This window comes from Triturus cristatus, chromosome 5_2 (assembly GCF_964204655.1).
Source record: "Triturus cristatus chromosome 5_2, aTriCri1.1, whole genome shotgun sequence".
In the NCBI taxonomy this organism is placed as follows: Eukaryota; Metazoa; Chordata; class Amphibia; order Caudata; family Salamandridae; genus Triturus; species Triturus cristatus.
Window position 1 is genome coordinate 195,743,716 of NC_140588.1, and position 18,676 is coordinate 195,762,391.

The 18,676-nt window shown below is 48.5% G+C and overlaps 1 protein-coding gene across 6 annotated transcripts in view; it reads right to left on the reverse strand.

Moving 5' to 3' along the window:
* The window catches only part of SYCP2L (synaptonemal complex protein 2 like), a 1,177,754-nt gene that overhangs the window by 1,150,250 nt on the left and 8,828 nt on the right, over positions 1-18,676 (reverse strand). The window contains exon 1 of one of the 6 annotated variants that reach the window (XM_085606973.1): positions 12,980-12,998. The exons of the other annotated variants lie outside the window; for them this stretch is intronic. Within the exon in view, the coding sequence (XP_085463099.1) occupies positions 12,980-12,985 (6 nt within the window). The 5' untranslated portion in view covers positions 12,986-12,998. Of the gene's footprint in view, positions 1-12,979; positions 12,999-18,676 lie in introns of those variants that run through there. 6 annotated transcript variants of the gene reach the window in all.

Genomic DNA, 18,676 nt, shown 5'->3' on the forward strand with positions numbered 1-18,676 from the left:
CCAAATTTAAAAATGATGTGTGGGGGGGTCCCAATCCCCCCCCACACTGCCCCGGAGACTGCCACCCCCGGGGCACTAACATAAAATAGGCGGGGGGGGGCTCATGGCCCCCCGCAACCCCGGGGACCGCTACCCCCAGGGCAACTTTAAAATAGGTGGGGGGGCTCTCAGGCCCCCTCAGCCCCGGGGCCGCCACCCCCCGGGGCAACTTTAAAATGGGTGGGGCACTCTCAGGCCCCCGCTCAGCCCTGGGGACCGCCACCCCCCAGGGCAACTTCACAATGTGGGAGGGGTGCCGCGTGGCCCCCCTCCTGGAGCCTTGTATAGGCCCTGGGGACAGCCACCCCCCCAGGGCCGGCTCCTGCAGTGTCCTGGGGTGCCCACACTCGGGACACTGCTGTTTGCAATGGCTGGGCGGGAGCCTCGCGGCTCCCACCCTGCCATTGCAAACTGCTTTGCTTCATTGAAGTGAGAGCAGGGAAACCTGCTCTCGCTTCAATGAAGCAAAGCAGATTACTTTTCCATATGGGGAGCAGCATGTTAGCTGCTCCCCATGTGGAAAAGCAATGCTGGCTACCGCAGGAGGAGGGGAGCCGGCGGGACCGTGGGGGGATTGGGGACCCCCCCACGGTCTCCAATGGTGAGGGCCAGCCCCGGGGGATGGGGTCCCCGGGGCTACCAGTGGCCCGGGTGGGGGGCCACATGGCTCCCCTCCCCTATTAACATTAAAACATTTTTTTTTAAATGGCCGGCCCCGGGGATGGGGTCCCCGGGGCCTTGAAGGGGCCCGAGGATGGGGGCTACACAGCCCCTCTCCAAAAAAGAAAAATATTTAAAAAATTGGCCATGCCCCGGGGGATGGGGTCCCCGGGACACGGGATTGGCCACGGGAGGGGGGCCACGCGGCCCCCTTCCCGATTCTTTTTTTTTTTAAACAAATTGGGGGCAGGCCCTGGGGGATGGGGTCCCCAGGGCCAATAAATTAGAAAAAGAAGGGTGGCTACACAGCCCCCTTCTAAACAAATAAAAAAAAAAGACAGGATCGGGCCAGAGGCCACGCCCCCTCCTTGCACCACTCTGCAAAAGCGCCCCCCTGGCGCGTTTGCAGAGGGGGAACTAATTCCTCTTGAATACTGGGGGTCCCTGGGGGCCAACTAGCCCACCAGGAACCTCCAGTATGAGCCAGGGGGCTGCATTGCAGAGAGGTGCAATGAGGCCATGCCCCTTTTTACACCTCTCTGCAAGGCAGCTCCGTGGCGCTTACTGGAGGTACCTGGTGGGCTAGTTGGCCGCCTGGGGACCTCAGGATTCAAGGGGACTTAATCCCCTAACTTAAAACACACCACGGGGTGCGTTTGCACAGTGGTGAAGGTAGGGGGCGGGGCCTGGGGTGATATGTGTGCAAACACGCCCTGTGGTGCGTTTTAAGTTGGGGAATTAATTCCTCTTCAATCCAGAAGTCTCCTAGGGGCCAACTAGCCCACCAGGTACCTTACGTAAGCGCCACGGAGCAGCGTTGCAGAGTGTTGTAAAAAGGGGCGTGGCCTCATTACACCTCTCTGCAACGCAGCTCCCTGGCGCATACTGGAGGTACCTGGTGGGCTAGTTGGCCCCCAGGGAACCTCTGGATTGAAGAGGAATTAATTCCCCAACTTGTTTTAAGTACACGTCACCACAGGCCCCGCCCCCTTCCTTCACCATTGTACAAATATTCCTCTAAAATCAGCCGAACTACCAATTCCGATTTACTCATCTGTTAGCAGGAGAGAACCCAGTGCTGCATCTTTTAGCCCAGCACTGACCCTGAAAAGTAATTCTAAGCGTTCTAACCAGTAACTTGTATTTCCTTCAACAGGAATCCATTGTGTGGTTTTCACCAGAACAGTTTCTAAGTGTCCATTTTTGAAACATACAAATATTCCTCTAAAATCAGCCGAACTACGAATTCCGATTTACTCATCTGTTATCTGGAGAGAACCCAGGGCTACATCTTTTAGCCCAGCAATGACCCTGGAAAGTAATTCTAAGCGTACTTACCAGTAACATGTATTTCCTTCAATAGGAATCCATTGTGTGGTTTTCACCAGAAAAGTTTCTACGTGTCTATTTTCACAAACTAAAAATATTCCTAAAAAATCGTCTGTATCACTTAAACACATTCTTTCAACTGTTTACAGGAGATTCACCAGTGCTGGATCCAGGATCCAACACTGAGCAAGAAAAAGTAACGCTAACACTACTTACCTGCTAAGTGAATTTTCTGCCATAGGATAACATTGTTGATTCTATGTGAAATAATATTCCTTAAAAATCACTACTGTAACCAAAACGCTTTTACTCAACTGTTTACAAGAGATGTCCAAGGACTGAATCTAGGATCCATTCCTGTGGTTAGAAAAGTAATCCATAAAGTAACTAATTGCATTTGAATAGAAATTCACATTGAGCTCAATGTTGCATTGTGTTTGAAATTGTGTTGCCCATTGCAACAACTGTAACTACTGTACTTAAAAGTCTATTGCCTATTTGCAAAGTATTTAAACTAAAGTAATTCATTCTGAGAAAGTATATGACATCCTCATTATCACAAACTATCTCTTTGGAAACCTGGCCATCAACATAATCACACACTATCTCTGTGGGGACCTGTTCATCCCTATAATCACACACTCTCTCTGTGGGGACCTTGACATCCCTATAAACACACACTATTTCTGTGGGGACCTGGGCATCCCTATAATCACACACTATCTCTGTGGGGACCTGGGCATCCCTATACTCACACACTATCTCTGTGGGGACCTTGACATCCCTATAATCACACACTCTCTTTGTGGGGACATGGACATACCTATAATCACACATTATCTCTGTGGGGACCTGGGCATACCTATAATCACACATTATCTCTGTGGGGACCTGGCCATCACAATATTCACACACTATCTTTGTTTGGACCTGGGCATCAATATAAACAATCACGTGCTATCTTTGCAGTAGGACACTGCACCTGCCTTCTCTATGGGGAACCTGGTAACACCATTCTCACACACCATCTCAATGAGGACCTAGACATCCTCAAAATCACACACTATCTCTGTGGGGAGCTGGGCATTCCTACAATCACACACTATCTCTCCGGGGATCTGGACATCAATATAATTCATCACACACTATCTTCTTGAGGAATTGATCATGGCTATCATCACACACTATCTCATTGGTGACTTTGCCGTGTGTATAATCACACAGTGTCTCTTTTGGGACCTGGGCATCAATGTAATTACACTACTGCTTTGTGGGAATTTGAACATTATCATCATCACACACTATCTCTGCAGGGACATGAGTGTGTCTCTCATATAATTTTTCCATAGAGAGACTTTTACTTGACAGTTGTCACACACTTTTGCTGCAGGTCTACAGTCACTATTGTGGGGATGTGGGCAACCCTATTATCACACATTATCTCTATGGGGGCCTAGGCTTCACTATAATCATACAACACAACAATCCCTGCAGGACTTGAGCACGACTATAATCTGTGCACGCAACTGGGTATGACTATAATAACCTACTATCACTACAGGGACCTGAGCATTACTATTATAACATTCTCTATGTGGGGAGTTGAACATAACTATGATCACTCACTATCTCTATGGGGTTTTGAACATAACTATAATCACACAATATATTTGAGGGACCTTCAACATGAATATAACCTCACACTATCTCAATATGGTCTTCAAGGTGAGTATAATTAAATGATTTATTTGTGGGGACCTGAGCATTAATGTAATGAGACACTATTTCTACATGAACATCAGTATGACTATTATTGTATCCTATCTCTACAAGGACTTGAATATGACTATTATAACATTTTCTATGTGGGGACCTTGAATATAATTATGACACACACTCTCTGCACTAACCTGAACCTGACAATCACACACTATCTCTGGGGGGAATTGAACATGACAATCATCACACACTATGTTTGTGGGGACTTGAACATGACAATAACCACACACTATCTCTGCGGGGACTTCAGCATGACAATCACACACTATCTCCGAGGGGACTTGAACATGACAATAATCACACACTATATTTGCGGGGACTTGAACATGACAATAATCACACACTATATTTGCGGGGACTTGAACATGACAATAATCACATACTATCTTTGTGGGGACTTGAACATGACAATAATCACACACTATCTTTGCGGGGACTTGAACACGCTAATAATCACACACTATCTTTGCGGGGACTTGAACACACCAATAATCACACACTATCTTTGTGGGGACTTGAACACACCAATAATCACACACTATCTTTGTGGGGACTTGAACACACCAATAATTACACACTATCTTTGTGGGGACTTGAACACGCCAATATTCACACACTATCTTTGTGGGGACCTGGGCACCTCTTGAATAACACTCTATATTTGCATTAACTGCAACATGACTGTCATTGTACACTGTCTGTAGAGGGACCTGACTATAATCAAACATGATGATAATCAGACACTGTTTTGATGGATTTCAACATGTCTATAATCACACACTATCTGAGCGAGAACCTGGCATCCCTATAATGACAAACTATCTCATGTGACTAAAACATAACTAGCATCAAATACCACCTCATTGGGGACTTAAGCATTAGTATAACCACACATAATCTAGACAGGACTTGAACATAAATATAAGCACACACTATGCCTATAGGAACTTGGGAGTCACTACATTGAAACACAATTTTAAAATAATCACGCCCTATCTCTCCAGTGGCTTAAAAATGATTTTCATCGATTACTCTATCTGTCAGCTGTAGAACATTACTATAATAACATACAAAATCTTTGGAGCTTATCATGGCATAGCATGCAAAGAAAATGATGCATAGTGGTGAGCTTGATGAATGTGAACTAGGTAATCTCAACTTGACTTTCCTATCCGACCACATTGCAGGATGTTTGGCCTCTAAATAATCTTAACGTTGTGTTGTTTCCTTATTCTTGAAAGTTTGTGAGCACTCAGTAACAGGCTAAATATCTGTAAATCTCTTTCCAGGGACTTCATATGCTACAGGCTTCCACTGAGAAATTCATTATCATCACAATCCATGTTCTGTGTGCTCGTAGGACACAATGAGCTATTTATATATGACTAAACTATCATGTAATTTAAGTACAGCATTGAAAAATTACATTTAGCCATTTGTTTATGAAGGCATTCAATCACAAATGATAATTATTGACTAAGTCCCCACAAGGATGGTAACACATGTTCAAGACCCCACAAGGATGGTTCTGTGCGCATGATTAAAAAATAATATATTTGCAAATTTGAAGCAGGATCCTGTTTTATGAATTTTTTCTTTACATATTTCTGTTATTGGCATATTTTTAAACCATTGGGAAAGGTTAGTCCCCACAAGGCAGGTGTTCACACATAGTCCCCACAAGGATGGTAACACGTGTAGTTGTGTGTGTGTGGTTGTGTGTGTGTGGTTGTGTGTGTGTGGTTGTGTGTGTGTGGTTGTGGGTGGGTGGTTGTGGGTGGGTGGTTGTGGGTGGGTGGTTGTGGGTGGGTGGTTGTGTGGGTGGGTGGTTGTGTGGGTGGGTGGTTGTGTGGGTGGGTGGTTGTGTGGGTGGGTGGTTGTGTGGGTGGGTGGTTGTGTGGGTGGGTGGGTGCGTGGGGTTGTGCGTGGGGTTGTGCGTGGGGTTGTGGTTGTGTGTGTGTGTGCGCTTCACACAGTTTTACTGCCACTTCTAATCGCAGGAAATAATCATCAATGCACCAGATATTGCTCACAACCTAGAATTTTGTTCTGAATCGAAGGGGTTTGTAAGCAACTTACAAAATACAATACAATTCGTATTTTATCATATGCTTAGGAGACCCACGTGAAACTCTAGAACAACGTTCAGTGCAGTAAGGCATAGTCCACGAACTCAACTTTCGAATTTCATATAACTGTTCATTTAACGCTTAGTGTATGTATTGCGCAGAGGACTTAACTGGAATATGTAAATCTAACCTTGTGATTCTCATATACTTTAATGTCTTCCCCCTTTCCAGTTAGTTTTTTTCTTTCGAGAGTCCTTATCCCATCACTGCTTCATCCCTTTTTCAAATATACCTCCATCTAATGATCCCTCTCTTGTTGTAGCACCCTGCCCATACAAGCCATTCTCGTGATTCTGACTGAATGTCCGTTTACCCTGTGTCCGGTTTTGTCCCCGCCCGCCTGCCTTTCGTGGCGCTGCGGCGGGTGGCGGCTGTGCATGTCTCATTCCCTGCACCAGGGTTGGTTTGAGGGGGTGAGATCCGGTACAGTGGAGCGGTTTCGCTACGTAGTGTCCTGGACTGGTCACAGTCGCAGCTCCTTCTTTGTCTCGCCGCCCACCTGCCCCTCGTGACTCTGCAGTGGGCGGCGGCTAGACTTTCCTTTTTTTCCCTCCCCGAGGGGTGTACAGCGTCAGGGTTAGCTCCAGGGTGCCTTTCTAAACTCTGCTGTTTGCACGTTGTGAACGCGGGCTCGCCACCCGCCTTCCCCTCGCAGCACTCCGGTCGGCGGCGGCTGCTCATCGCGGTTTCTGTATTACCCGCTAGCGCCGCAGCAGGCAGCGGCTGTATTGTTTCCTACCTGGCTCCTGCTGCTCTTGCATCCCGCCTGCCCTCCGAGGCGCTGCGGCGGCGGTCCTGTGCGGGTTTTGCCGTCTCCGCGGCATGGGGCTCTCTCCGGTGGGCTGTGACTTCTACTGAGCTCCCTGGCCCCTCTGGCTTACCTGCCTTCCTCCCCGCGCCTCTCCTGTGAATCTTCCTTAGGGGCGGGGTGCCCCTTTCGGCAGCATTGTGGGCCATTCGCCGGGGGCGGGTCTGGTCCCGTCCAGTTTCCCGCGCTGCTGTTTTCTCTCGGGCTGGGTTTTCTGTTCCGGTGCTGGTTGGTCGCACTGTCGGCTCTGTTCTACGGACGGCTGGTGGGCTCGGTTAGCATGGACACTTAACACTGGTTGTGAAGGAGGGCGAGTCCTGATTCTCTCACTGGAGTTTCTGCATTTTGCCCTCCTTTTCTGTTGCGCCCTGGGACTGGGCCGGTGAGTGCTGTGCTTGTCCTGCCTCTGCCATGCCTCCATTTTCCGTGCAGGCCCCCACCCTCCATGTTGGCGCACTTTTGGCCTGGGGCCGCTCGCTTCTACCGTTGCCTCTATTGCCTGATTAGTTAGGGTTTGGGCTCTTACACTCTCCGTTAAGTGTTTTATTCCTGGTTTTTCGTTATATCTGTTTCTTCAGGTGTGGGCGTTGCTAATTTGGCTCGCTCTCATGCTGGTCTGCATTCTTTCCAGTTCTATCCGGTGTGAGACTTGTGGCTGGTCATAGGTCCTTCTGCGACTCTGGTTCTTCGTATGGGTCTTCCTGTGGCGGTCACCTTCGATTCGAGATTTTCGTCTGGGTATGGTTTTGGGGTGAAGGCTGTGTCCTTCCGGCTTGCGCGGCCGGCCTAGGTCCAGAGGTTCCTGGTTCGAGTCTCGGCTAGGGCGCTCGCCTTCCTGTGACTCTGGGAAGCTCACTTGTGCTCCGTGGCTGTCTCCCTGGTGTGTGTGTACATGGCCTGTTGGGAGTTCTCGCTTCGGCTTGGCTCATCTACGGCTGGCCCATTTTTTCCGGAATGAGTCACTCTGGCCTAATGGTTAAGGTCTTAGACTCTTCCTCTGGAGATTAGGTGTTCGATCCCTGGTCTTTCTATATCACTGTTTACTCGTCTAAAGCGTCGGCAATGATATTTCCTTCAGTAAGGTTGGGAAATATTTTAAAAATAAATAACTGTACTAGCTGTCCTTCTTGTTTTTTAGTTCATGTCAGGGTGTCTGTGCGGTTTCCAGATTTGGCACGTCGTCCTCCGCATACTGCTATGGTTGCAATGTGGTTCCGTTTTTGTTATTCCCTGCTGGTCATGTCTGTTTTGAGGATGCAGTTTCTGCTTCTTTGGATTCGGCATCGAGGGAGCGTTTGTATGCCCTTCCGTGCTCTACATGACCCTGCATTGGGGCCTTCCGTGTGTTTCACCACTCTGGTTTTCTTCAATGTTGGCCTCGGCGGGTCCCATTGGGTTGTTCTATCCATTTTTTCGCTGGGTTCTCCGATTGCCTTGGGTGACGTTGACACGTTCTGTTATTCGGCGCATGTGGCGTTGGGTTGCGGGGCCTCAGCTTCATTGTTTGCTGTTTTGTCCCCGTCTCCTTCCTCTCTTACGGGCTTTGGGCCTGCGGTCCTTTCGTCCTGTGGGCTCTTGTTCCCGCCGTTGTTGTGCTGTCCCGGTCAGTTCCTTGGTGGCGTCCTCCGGGGGTTCCAGGGGCTGTGGTCTGCGGCGTGTCTGATTGGGTGGGCTGTGGTTGGCACCTGTCCGTCCTTCTCTGGGCTGCATGGGTGGTTGCCTGGTGTTTCCTTGCTGGCTATTTCTGCTCCTGGCGGGCTCGCTGTCTCGGCAGGCGGCACCTGCGCCCTTTTTCTGATGGCTTCCTGAAGTCACCATGCTTCTCCTCGCCTACTGGAGGTCGGGGTTTCGTTGTGGTCCTTCTGTCGCCTTTCCTCTCGTCCTGAGTGGCACAGTTCCTTGGCTCCTGCCCTCTGCATGCCCGCTCCGGTTGTCGGTTCTTGGGCTCCCCTGCTCCTGTCCTTGGTGCTGTGGCCCTTTGGTTGTTCTGCTTTCTTTGGGTGGTGCCTGCTTGGTCGGGCAGGGGGTTCGGCTCCCGCCTCTGGTGGGGTGTGCGTTCTGCCCTTTTTTGTTGGGGGGGGGGGGGGGGGGATGAGTCGCTTTTGGCGGTCTCGCTGGTCCTTCTGTGATGGGTCCTGTTCATCGGGTTAAGCTTGGCCCCCCGGTTGCTCCGGTTGGGGTTGTCTGCCTTGGTAGGAGCCTTCCTCGAGTCGTGTTTTGGGTCTTGTTTACTGGCGGTGTTCACCCCTGTCTGTCCTTTGCGGATCCTCCCCTTCTTGTTGGTCTTGGTTCCTCTGGCCCTTCCTTGGTTCTTTTTGCCCCGGGCCCTTCCCGCTCTTTCTCCTGGTGTGGCTAGGTGCCTCCTTCCCGTGTTTTAGAGACTTTTGCCCGGTTTTCCCGTCTGGCTTCTGTTTGCCGTTTCTTGGCTTCTCTGGGGTTTTCACCTGCCTTGCTGGGGCTTGTTTGTTGCCATTCTGGTGGGTTTGTCCCCTGCCTCGTGCTCCGGGGTGTTTGCGGGGTTCGCCCCTGTTGGCTTTTGACACTTTGGTGCTGTCCTTGCCTGGGTCCGGCCGTTCCACCCTGTATGCTCATGTTCTCATCGGCTCTCATTCGGTGATTTGTGGGTCAAGCCTCTTTAGTGCCTGGTTGGGGGTTCTCCTGGGTACGTCTGGTGCTATCTGCTTCCTTTGGGTCCCCGGGGTTGGCTCTTCGGCCTTCTCATCCAGGCTCCCGGCTTTGCGCTTTCCTGGGGTCCTTTTTCTTCCGGGGATTCTGGGCTTCTTTGGCCTGGCCTGGCCTGGCCTGGCCAGGGCTTCTGTCCTGTTGGTGGTGCTCACCTGGGTGCATCTCCTTTGGCGCCTGCTTCTGCGGTGCTGGTCTTGGCCCCTGTAGCTCATTGGTCCTTGTTTTTTGCCTATGGGGGCACGGGTTTTGTGTCCTGCCCCCGCTTTCTCTTGCTGGTTTTTGTTTCCTGCAGGGCTGTTGGGTGTCCGGGGGTGCTGGGACTCCTGGTTCTCATCTCCCTAGCTAGGTCCCTGCGCTTCCGGTATGGGTTGTCTCCTCGTTTTTTGTCCCTGGTTTTGGAGTCCCGGGGCCTTTTGGCTCTGGTGGCTCTCTGGGAGTCTTGGCATGGCGCGGACTTGTTTTCGCCCTACCCTTCTGTCCTTCTCGCCTTTGGCACCGCCTCTCGCTGTACAGGTGTTCTGAGGCTGCCGATATCTGTTTCTGCCTGTGGCTTTTTTGTCCTGTGCGCTCCTGTTCCTGTCGGTTCTCCATTGTCAGGATGGGCCTGGTTGTTGGCTGACTGACTGTATGGCCGCCTGGGTGCTTGCTTCGGCGGTTCGCTTCCTTCTTGTGGTACATTCCTGGGTCAGTTTGCTTGGTCCCTGTGCGGGGCGGTCTCGGACCGCCGCACTGCATCTCCCTTCCGGACGTGGGCGGACCTCTGGGTTTTCCGCTTTTCGCTGTTGGCCGGTTGGGTTCCCTCCGGGTCTCTTTTTCGGTGTCGTTTCCGGCGCTTTCCTGGGTTTGTTTTGCCTTGTGCCTGCCTGGGTTCTCTCCTTGGGGTCGCGGTACCTTTTGGGGGGGTCCTTTGTGTGACTGGGGTATATCCCCCTCCTGTTTCTCTTCTTGCGGCTCTTGCCAATCTGTTGGGTAACAACTGGTTCCGCTGCCCCGTTCCTCTGGTTCGGCTCTCTCGCGGGTGGTGGTCACCCTTGCGGTGTGGTTGTGTTTGTTGGACTGCGTCTCTTTCTGCTGTGGCTTTTTTATTGGGTCACTGTGGTGGGGATGCCCTCTGTTCAATCAGTTCCTCTCGCTGGACTTTTGCTCCCCTCTTGCTTTTGGGCTGTCCGTTGGGCAGTCCTGGTGTGTTTGGTCCAGCTTGCGCTTTTCTGTTCTGGGCCCCGTTTACTGTAGCCTTTGGCTCCGTGCAGTCTGGTCCTGTGCCTTTCTCTGTCCTCCTTCGGCTTTTGCTTGGGGCGGATTTCCAGGCGGCTCTGTGTGTCTCTGGGGTACGGGTTTTCGGCCTTCCCGGTGTCTTTCGGTCTCGGGCTGGTTCTTCCTGCTCGTGGTTGCCTCTCTCCTGGGTGGACTTTCCACTTGCACTGGTCTGTTGGGTTTGCCCTCTTTCGTGGGCGTCCCTTCTGGTCTGTTGGTTTCTTGTGAGTTTCCATGAAGCCGCTTGGCTTTGGTATGTGCTCACTTTGTTAGTCATGTGGCAAGGAAGACTAACGAGGAGGTAATGTTCCGATTACTTACCGGTAATCTTCATTTCTCCGAGATAGTCTTTCTCGCCACATGAGTTCCCATCCCTCCCTCCCTGTCTGGCTATCGGCTTCATGTTTGGGCTTGGTAGTTTCAGGCTTTGGGGTTGGGCTGGCCCTCCTCTTATAGTGGTCATGGAGTGTAATGGGTCGGCCATATTGGGAATGGATGGGAGGCTGCCTTTTTCTGCTTTGGAGGGTTCTGGTGTGGAGCTGAAGCTCACTTTGTTAGTCATGTGGCGAGGAAGACTATCTCAGAGTAATGAAGGTTACCGGTAAGTAATCGGGGCATTAGTGAATTAGCTAGCTACAAAGTGGCTCATGCTTGCAAACTGGGTTGGTTTGGAACTTGTAAAGACACTGTTTAAGTCTGCTAGAAGCAGTTCTGGAAAGTAGGAGGAACTCGCCTGAACCTGGTTCAGGCAACTATTTCTGGACCGGATTATGCTGAATTTGTCATGGTATAATTTTCAGACACCGGGACATATTCAGCAGTGTCTGCACATTGCCTGCATTCTAATCAGAGCAGCAACCTCCAGGCAGTAAAGAGGCTTTCTTATTTTTACTTTTGACAGCCTACAACAAAGGCCTGATTTAAAGGGTTATTAGCCCTTCTTTTGTTCAACCACCATCTTGGCTGGGAGCTAACTGGAGCCTAACACCTAGATGCCAGGGACTCAAGTGAATACTGCTCATCACTTCACAAGTACTTTTGAGAAACTATGACTTGGAGGGAGGTTTTGTCTATGTTCAGCCCATCCCTCCCCTCAATGTAAGAGATGTACATGCACTGTAAGGAAACAAGATCTGTGTGCATGAGTAATCACACAAATAATGGTCTAAAGGCACTAATCTTTTTTTTAAATGTATAGCTCTGCTCATCCCAGTATAGAGTGCTAGAGCACTTTACATCACAACCAGATACACAATACATCATACAAATGTGTGAATAAATGTCCAGGAAATGTAACCAAACAGTGAGGATTATAATCTATAAGAATCACATATCATCCATACTTGCAGACATATGTTAAGAGTGAATGGTTGGAAGAAACAAAGCCATGATATGCAGAGGAGGGATTGTGGTTGTCTGTACTAACAAGACTTATTTCCCAAAGTCACCCTTACTTGCAATCTTAAAGTAACAACAGTTTGAGTAAGAATACAATAAAGATCTAAACCCTTGATTTAAGTTTGCTTGCAGCTCCACCATTACTAGTGAATAGATCATTGTGCTGTTAGAAGGATTGCAATTTTTGAACTGGAAGAAAGAAAATGACATGTGTCAAATGAAGCGGCCCACTTACCTAGCTGAATAAAATCCAAACCTGTGATCTGTAGGTTACACAATGTGATTTGCAGCAGGCACATTAACCCTCTATGGTGCCAAATATATCCAACTTGTGGCTGGAAAAAATACTGAACTCTCAAATTACTGCGTTCGCTTACTGCTATTATAACCTCATCAAAACTACTGGGTACACAAAGATCTCTGCAGCAGGTGTCTTAACCTTGTAGGCCATTTTAAAATGATGCCTCTTTCTGATCAATTAAGTAAACAAATATATTTACTCCCGCATATGTCCTCGTTTTCAATTTCTGTGCAGCAGATGTTTCAAATAAATTTAAATGTAAATAAAATCACTGCTTTTCAAGCTCCGCCACTCCTGACTCCAGCCCTTTTCCTCCGATACACTTCGACCCCAATTTATGGGTTCCCAGAGGAAAATGTTCTCAACAGCACTGGTTACAAGGCATAAAAAACACTGCGTGGATTTGAGGTTGCTGCGAGTAGGGTTTGTTTTAATACCAGGAAAGTCAACAGAAAACATCCGGTCCAACAAAACATGCCTACTATAAGCCACACACCCGGCCCACGCGCAGATCTGTCGGAACAGCCTTTCGGAATGGTCTGCCCACCCCACACTTTCATATCTGCATGTTGGGGGCCAAGGACAGGCGATACTCACATCCATCCTGAAGCCTCGACTGCCGCTCATACCCGCGCGCGGGCTGTTTCAGGCGACAACACTGAAGCAAGGCCGCCGCGAAGCCCCGCCCCTTGAAACAAACACACAGGTGAGACCGATTGCCCTCACTCCTCCGTCAAAGATATCGAGAGACCTCCAGGCTTGCTTCACCTTATTATTACCGTTGGTTGAAATGGCGCACGGTAAGAAGCCACTTAAGGAGTCGCGGAAGCACCCTGCAGCCTTTTCTTAGCTTTTTCCGCGGTAACTCCTCTGAAACACGCCGTGAAGTGCTTTTGAGTGAATTTTCTGACAAATTCACGCAACCACGTCAATTAATTTGTTTACCGAAAAAACTGAGGCGCATCGATATGAATATTTCCAAAATATAACAATTCATTTTTGAAACTAAAGGGGCATATTTACAAGACCCTTGAGCAGCCGGTACGTTATTTTTTCCCATATTAAAATTAAATTGGCCCACCAGCGGCACAAGGGGCTTGTAAAAAAGCCCCCAAAGTATTTAGGGTTGTAGTCTAAAAGGCGTTCTGCCACGTAAAATCAAATCATACGAAAATTTAGGAGACCAGGGGGCGTTATTTGCAAGCACCTTGCGCCGCCAACGCCTCACTTTTATGGGGAAAAGTGATGCACCGGCGGCGCAAGGGGCTTATAAATAAGCCCCAAATGACTAATGACACACGTGCAAGAAATGCCCAATCGATTTTCAAAGTAAATCCGTCTCTGTTTCTTTAGATTTGTGCTTGCTGTCCAGGCTTTAAACGCAACAGCAGCCGGAGCAGAATTGAACATGTCTCAATTTAAGATTTTAAGTAAACTGGGTTATCTTCATTTTGGGTGGGAAATGGGAAAGGTATATTATTTGCACTTTTTAACTAAAGCTTATCTGCTGTAGAGCAAAAAAAAAAAAGAAGTAATTGTCTCTCCTTCGTGAAGTAGGTCGGTTGGCTTGCTTTTGTGGTTCGTCCATCTCCCTTCTACTTACACACCTGTAACCGTTTCACTTGTGGAAACGATCAAGCAAACTGCCAGTGCCTCGGCATTCAAAAGTCTTTCTGAATGATTCCTAGTCGGTAAGACTGGTTCTGCCATTTGCAATTAACACCCCTTAACAAATTGTAAAATTACAATGAAATGCGTACGTCTCCGCTTAGGACGTTACCGATGGCAAACACATTCCTGCTATCCTTTCTTTAAATGTAATCTAGCAGTTCGTGGAGGAGTGAGTATGAACAGGGTGAGATGTTGTAGATTGCGGTGTTGATTTGATTGTGTGATGTCTTGCGGCGTTGGAGTGAGTGTTGAGTGATTGTGAGATCAGGCTGTGAGCGCGCGCAGCCCGGGAAAATCTAAGGCTCGACGAGTAGCTCAAGTGATTGTGGTGTAGAAGACACCCAAGGTAGATTTTGTTGACCACCGAAAGGGGATGGTGAGACGTCGTCGATTACCCGGACCGAGATAGGGGGTGCAAATGTGCGAGTGCATGAGTAACCGACGCTGGTCGTGGGTTGTTGTACGTGGAATTTGAGTAATTGAAACCTATCAGAGAGGCGATTGTCCAGTCGTTTCGCGGACAGACAGTTGCCAGTTGAGGTCAACAACTTCGAGAGACTGTGGACGGACAGTCAGAGAAATAACTTGTTTGGGACAAACTGTTATTTCAGCGTGTGCATGGGACGAATGCAAGGGTGAGACGTGAATTGTGAAGGAGGGGACCTGCTGAGAGCGGAGGAAACGTGACACCAGAAGGTGTTGCGCTGCGATAGGTCGGTTGGTGTGAGTCGCGCTGCTATTGGTGGATTTGACATCAGGAAGTGAACGAAAACATTGTGTGCGATCGAAAATTGTTCATCATGAAATGTTCTAAGGTTTTTCGAGAATTATGTAGCGGTGACAAACATGTGGTTACTCGAGGGGGAGAAGATGCCCCTCCCGAGGATACTCCGGCGCATTACATGGCAAGAAATGTGGGGTTGCATACCTTAATTTGGCTTGAAAATTGGCATAAAATGACCCAAGGCGAGGGAGAATTGGCTTTCCCGCGATATGGCTCCTTCAGGTTGGAAGTGTTGTACCAATTGAAATCTGTAATGTCTTTGTTGCGACCTTTGCCAAGACCAACTCAGTTTGAGGCATTGCATGGCTAAGAGCAGCACATGACAGGCAGAGAGACCGAAGTCAAGAAAGGGTGAAGAAGTCAATTAAGGCATTCCAGGAGGCCAGTTGGGATGCACATGAAAAGAGGTGGAGAGTACAAACGATAGAGGGGGACAGGTTGTACCGACTACTAGAGAAGACAGACAGTGCTAAGTCAAAGAGTGTAGATGACGATGACAGTGATACAGATGACAGTCTAGTAGAGAGGTTATTGTCTGAGAGACCACCTCCATACAATCCATATTCCTATGAAGAAAAGTCTGCTCAAGTAGAAGGGACTAGTGGAATAGACTCAGTCAGAGGTGAGAGTAAAAGGGAAAATCTCGACAGGAACTGAGGGCATGAACAGTCAGTCTGTAGCAAGCACAAAGGTTGGGAGAGGTGTGAGGTTACTGGATGCTCTAAAGGTACCGGTTACCATTGGACCATTGTCTCAGTTTATGACACAGATCAAGAGAGGGTTGGGAGTTCAGTACAGTCAGCTGTAGGATCGAGGAGTGTGGAAGAGGGAAATGGAACAGTGAGCGTGATGGAGCAGACTCCAAAACCTATCGAATGGAGTACGCCATTGCCAGCTACAGCAGACTCCTCTAGGGGACAGGTGGATGCAAGATCGGCAAGACCAAAGTCTTTGGCCGAGTCAAGTTTGGATCCGAGGATGTGGGTTCCTCCTGTAAGGAATCAGTGTGAAAGAATGGTAGAGAGCGAGGAGCGAGGCAATTCAGGAAACAGACCAATCTCTAGGAACATGACAGAAGAGAATAGACCTCGAGAACAGGAATGCGAGTACGATGAACGGAATGGGGCAGCATGTCGAGAAATACTGAAGGGAGCCTTGATGGGGAGAATGTTAGATGTTGTAAGGTTAAAAGCAGAAGTAGATGAGATAAGTGGAAATTTGCCTCTTGAAAGAACGTACATGTACGAGCAAGATGAGTTGCTTTTTGTAGCAAAAGATGTGACTCGCAAGGCAAGAACTGCACATGAGAAGTTGTCAGAATTGGCTAAAAAATATGATGTGGATCTGTCCAAAATAAAGTCATTGCAGGGGAGCCATAGATTACAGTATAGCGACCAAGAATTGGAAGAGAAAAGGGTCATGGGATTGAGGACTCACATCAAGGATTTGATTATAGCAATGCGTGCATGGATCATGCTTGACAAATGGGAAGAAAGGTGGTCCAAGAAGAAGAGCTCTAGAAAGATGGTAGGAGAGATGCCACCTCCAGGTGGGGGGGGGGGGGAGGGGGGAGGATGATGGATGTAGGAAATTTCCCTTTACGAGAGGTACAGAATGGAGGATATGTGCATGTGCCTTGGAGTAGGGGTGATTTGGCTGCATTTACAAACGATTGTCCCAGCTGGCTGGAAAAGCCTGTCAAGTGGTACAAGCAAGTTGATCGGTTTGTCAAGATCTCGAAGGTGTTGTGGACTGATTTGAACACGCTGTTTGACATTGTGGTTCCGAGTGATTTATGGTCAGCATGTAAGATCGCTGTTGAATGGCCAACTTCAGAGCCTGACAGGGATCCTGTTTCAAATGGTCCGTCACCCATAGTCATGAAGAAGTTCGAACAAGTGATTACGTGGCTGAAGTTGAAAATTTCTCCTTAGAACATTGATTGGGTCAAAATAGATTGGACAGTGCAAAAGCCAAAAGAGACAGTGCATGAGTTTTATGAAAGACTCTTGCAGGCCTTTAAGCAGTACAGTGGATTAGAGGTCTTGGATACAAAGGACATGGGACAGTTTGTTTCGAAGTTTGTGTTAGGATTGAGGCCAGAGGTTAGTCTCATGATACAGCAACATTTGATTTGTTGGCAGAATAAGCCGGTGGATTAGATTTTGCGGTATGCCAGGTATTGTAGTGATGAGATAGAATCGAAGCACAGGAAGTTGAAGGATAAATTGATGCTTTTTCAGATGCAAACGGCTCAGGGACAGCCTAAGGGAGGGACGTTAGGAAGGAAGCAGGGAAATAACCAAGGAGGAAATCAGAATGTTCAAGGTCAGGGAAGACCCAAGTCAGTTAATCCCAAAACAGGGATGGATGTGGCGATATTGAAAAAGACCACTGCGTGTCATCTTTGTCACCAGGTCGGACATTGTAAACGTGAGTGTCCTTTGAATTCAATGAATCAGTTGCAGCAAGAATTAGAGATAGTTTAGGTACCTGTACCTGAAGTAGTTCCCACTGTGACTAGACCTAGGATGGTGAAAGGGGGGACTAGTAGTCCGCAGGTGCAAGTTCCTCAGCCACCTAGGGTTCAAAGTGTTCAACAAGGAGTTTGGACTTACCAACAGATGCCCTTGTTCGAAGAGTGTGAGGAGTTCGGTCCAGACCCGTTGGCATGACGGTGCCCGAGAGGGGAGGAAGACTGCACACTTGGAGCAGTCTTGGAGGTAGACCAGAGGGGACCATTTGTAGAAGCAGATATTGATGGTCACCCTACCACTTTTTTGGTTGATACTGGTGCTACCCAGTCTACTGTAAGATCAGCAGTAGTCCCTAACCTACCCCTCTCGGGACAATCAATCCAAGTTGTTGGTGTAGCGAATAAGAAATTGACTAGCCCATTGACAGAGCCAATTCCTGTGAGAATAGGAACTTTCCGAGATCGACACCAGTTTGTGGTGTGCGACTCGAGTCCAGTTTGCCTGTTAAGGAGAGATCTGTTTTGCAAGCTGAATTGCACCATCTATTGCACACCGAAGGGAGTTGAAGTGCAGACAAAGGATGATGATGCGACCTTTAAGGTTGCGAATCAGCGCGTGTGTATAGAAATATACCCGGCACAGACAGTGGAGGAGCTTCCACTTGACTGGAGGGATTCTGTGTCAATCGATGTATGGGACCTCAGTGGAGAAGAGATCAGATTGGTCAAAGGTGTAGAGCCAGTGAAAATTCAGGTCAAGCCGAATGTAGAATTTCCTAGGATGCCCCAGTACAATCGGTCACCTGAGACTATTGCAGGGATTAAACCTGTAATTGAGTCTATGATCCAGCAGGGAATTCTGAAAGAGATCATGGCTAGCCCATGTAATTCGCCTATCATGGGACTACAGAAACAGAGTGGGAAATTCAGGATTGTGCAAGACCTGCGAAACATCAATGAGATAGTTGTTCCATGTTGTCTGATGATACCGAATCCACCTGTGATCCTGTTTCAAATTCCATGTGAAGCGGAGTGGTTTACAGTGATTGACCTGTGTCAAGCATTCTTCTCTGTACCACTCCATGAGGAAAGCCAATTTCTTTTTGCTTTCCGGCTGGAGAACCGTGTGTTAACGTGGAGTCGTATCCCACAGGGGTACACAGAGTCCATCGATCTTTAATCAGATCCTGAAGGAGAATCTTGAAAGTCTTGTGTTGCCGCAGAACTCTGTTCTGGTGCAATACATTGATGACTTGCTTGTTGCTTCAGAAACTGAAGACGCTTGCAGAATTGATACCATTGCTTTACTGAATCATTTGGCAGAGAATGGACACAAGGTGTCTCTGAACAAATTGCAGTACTG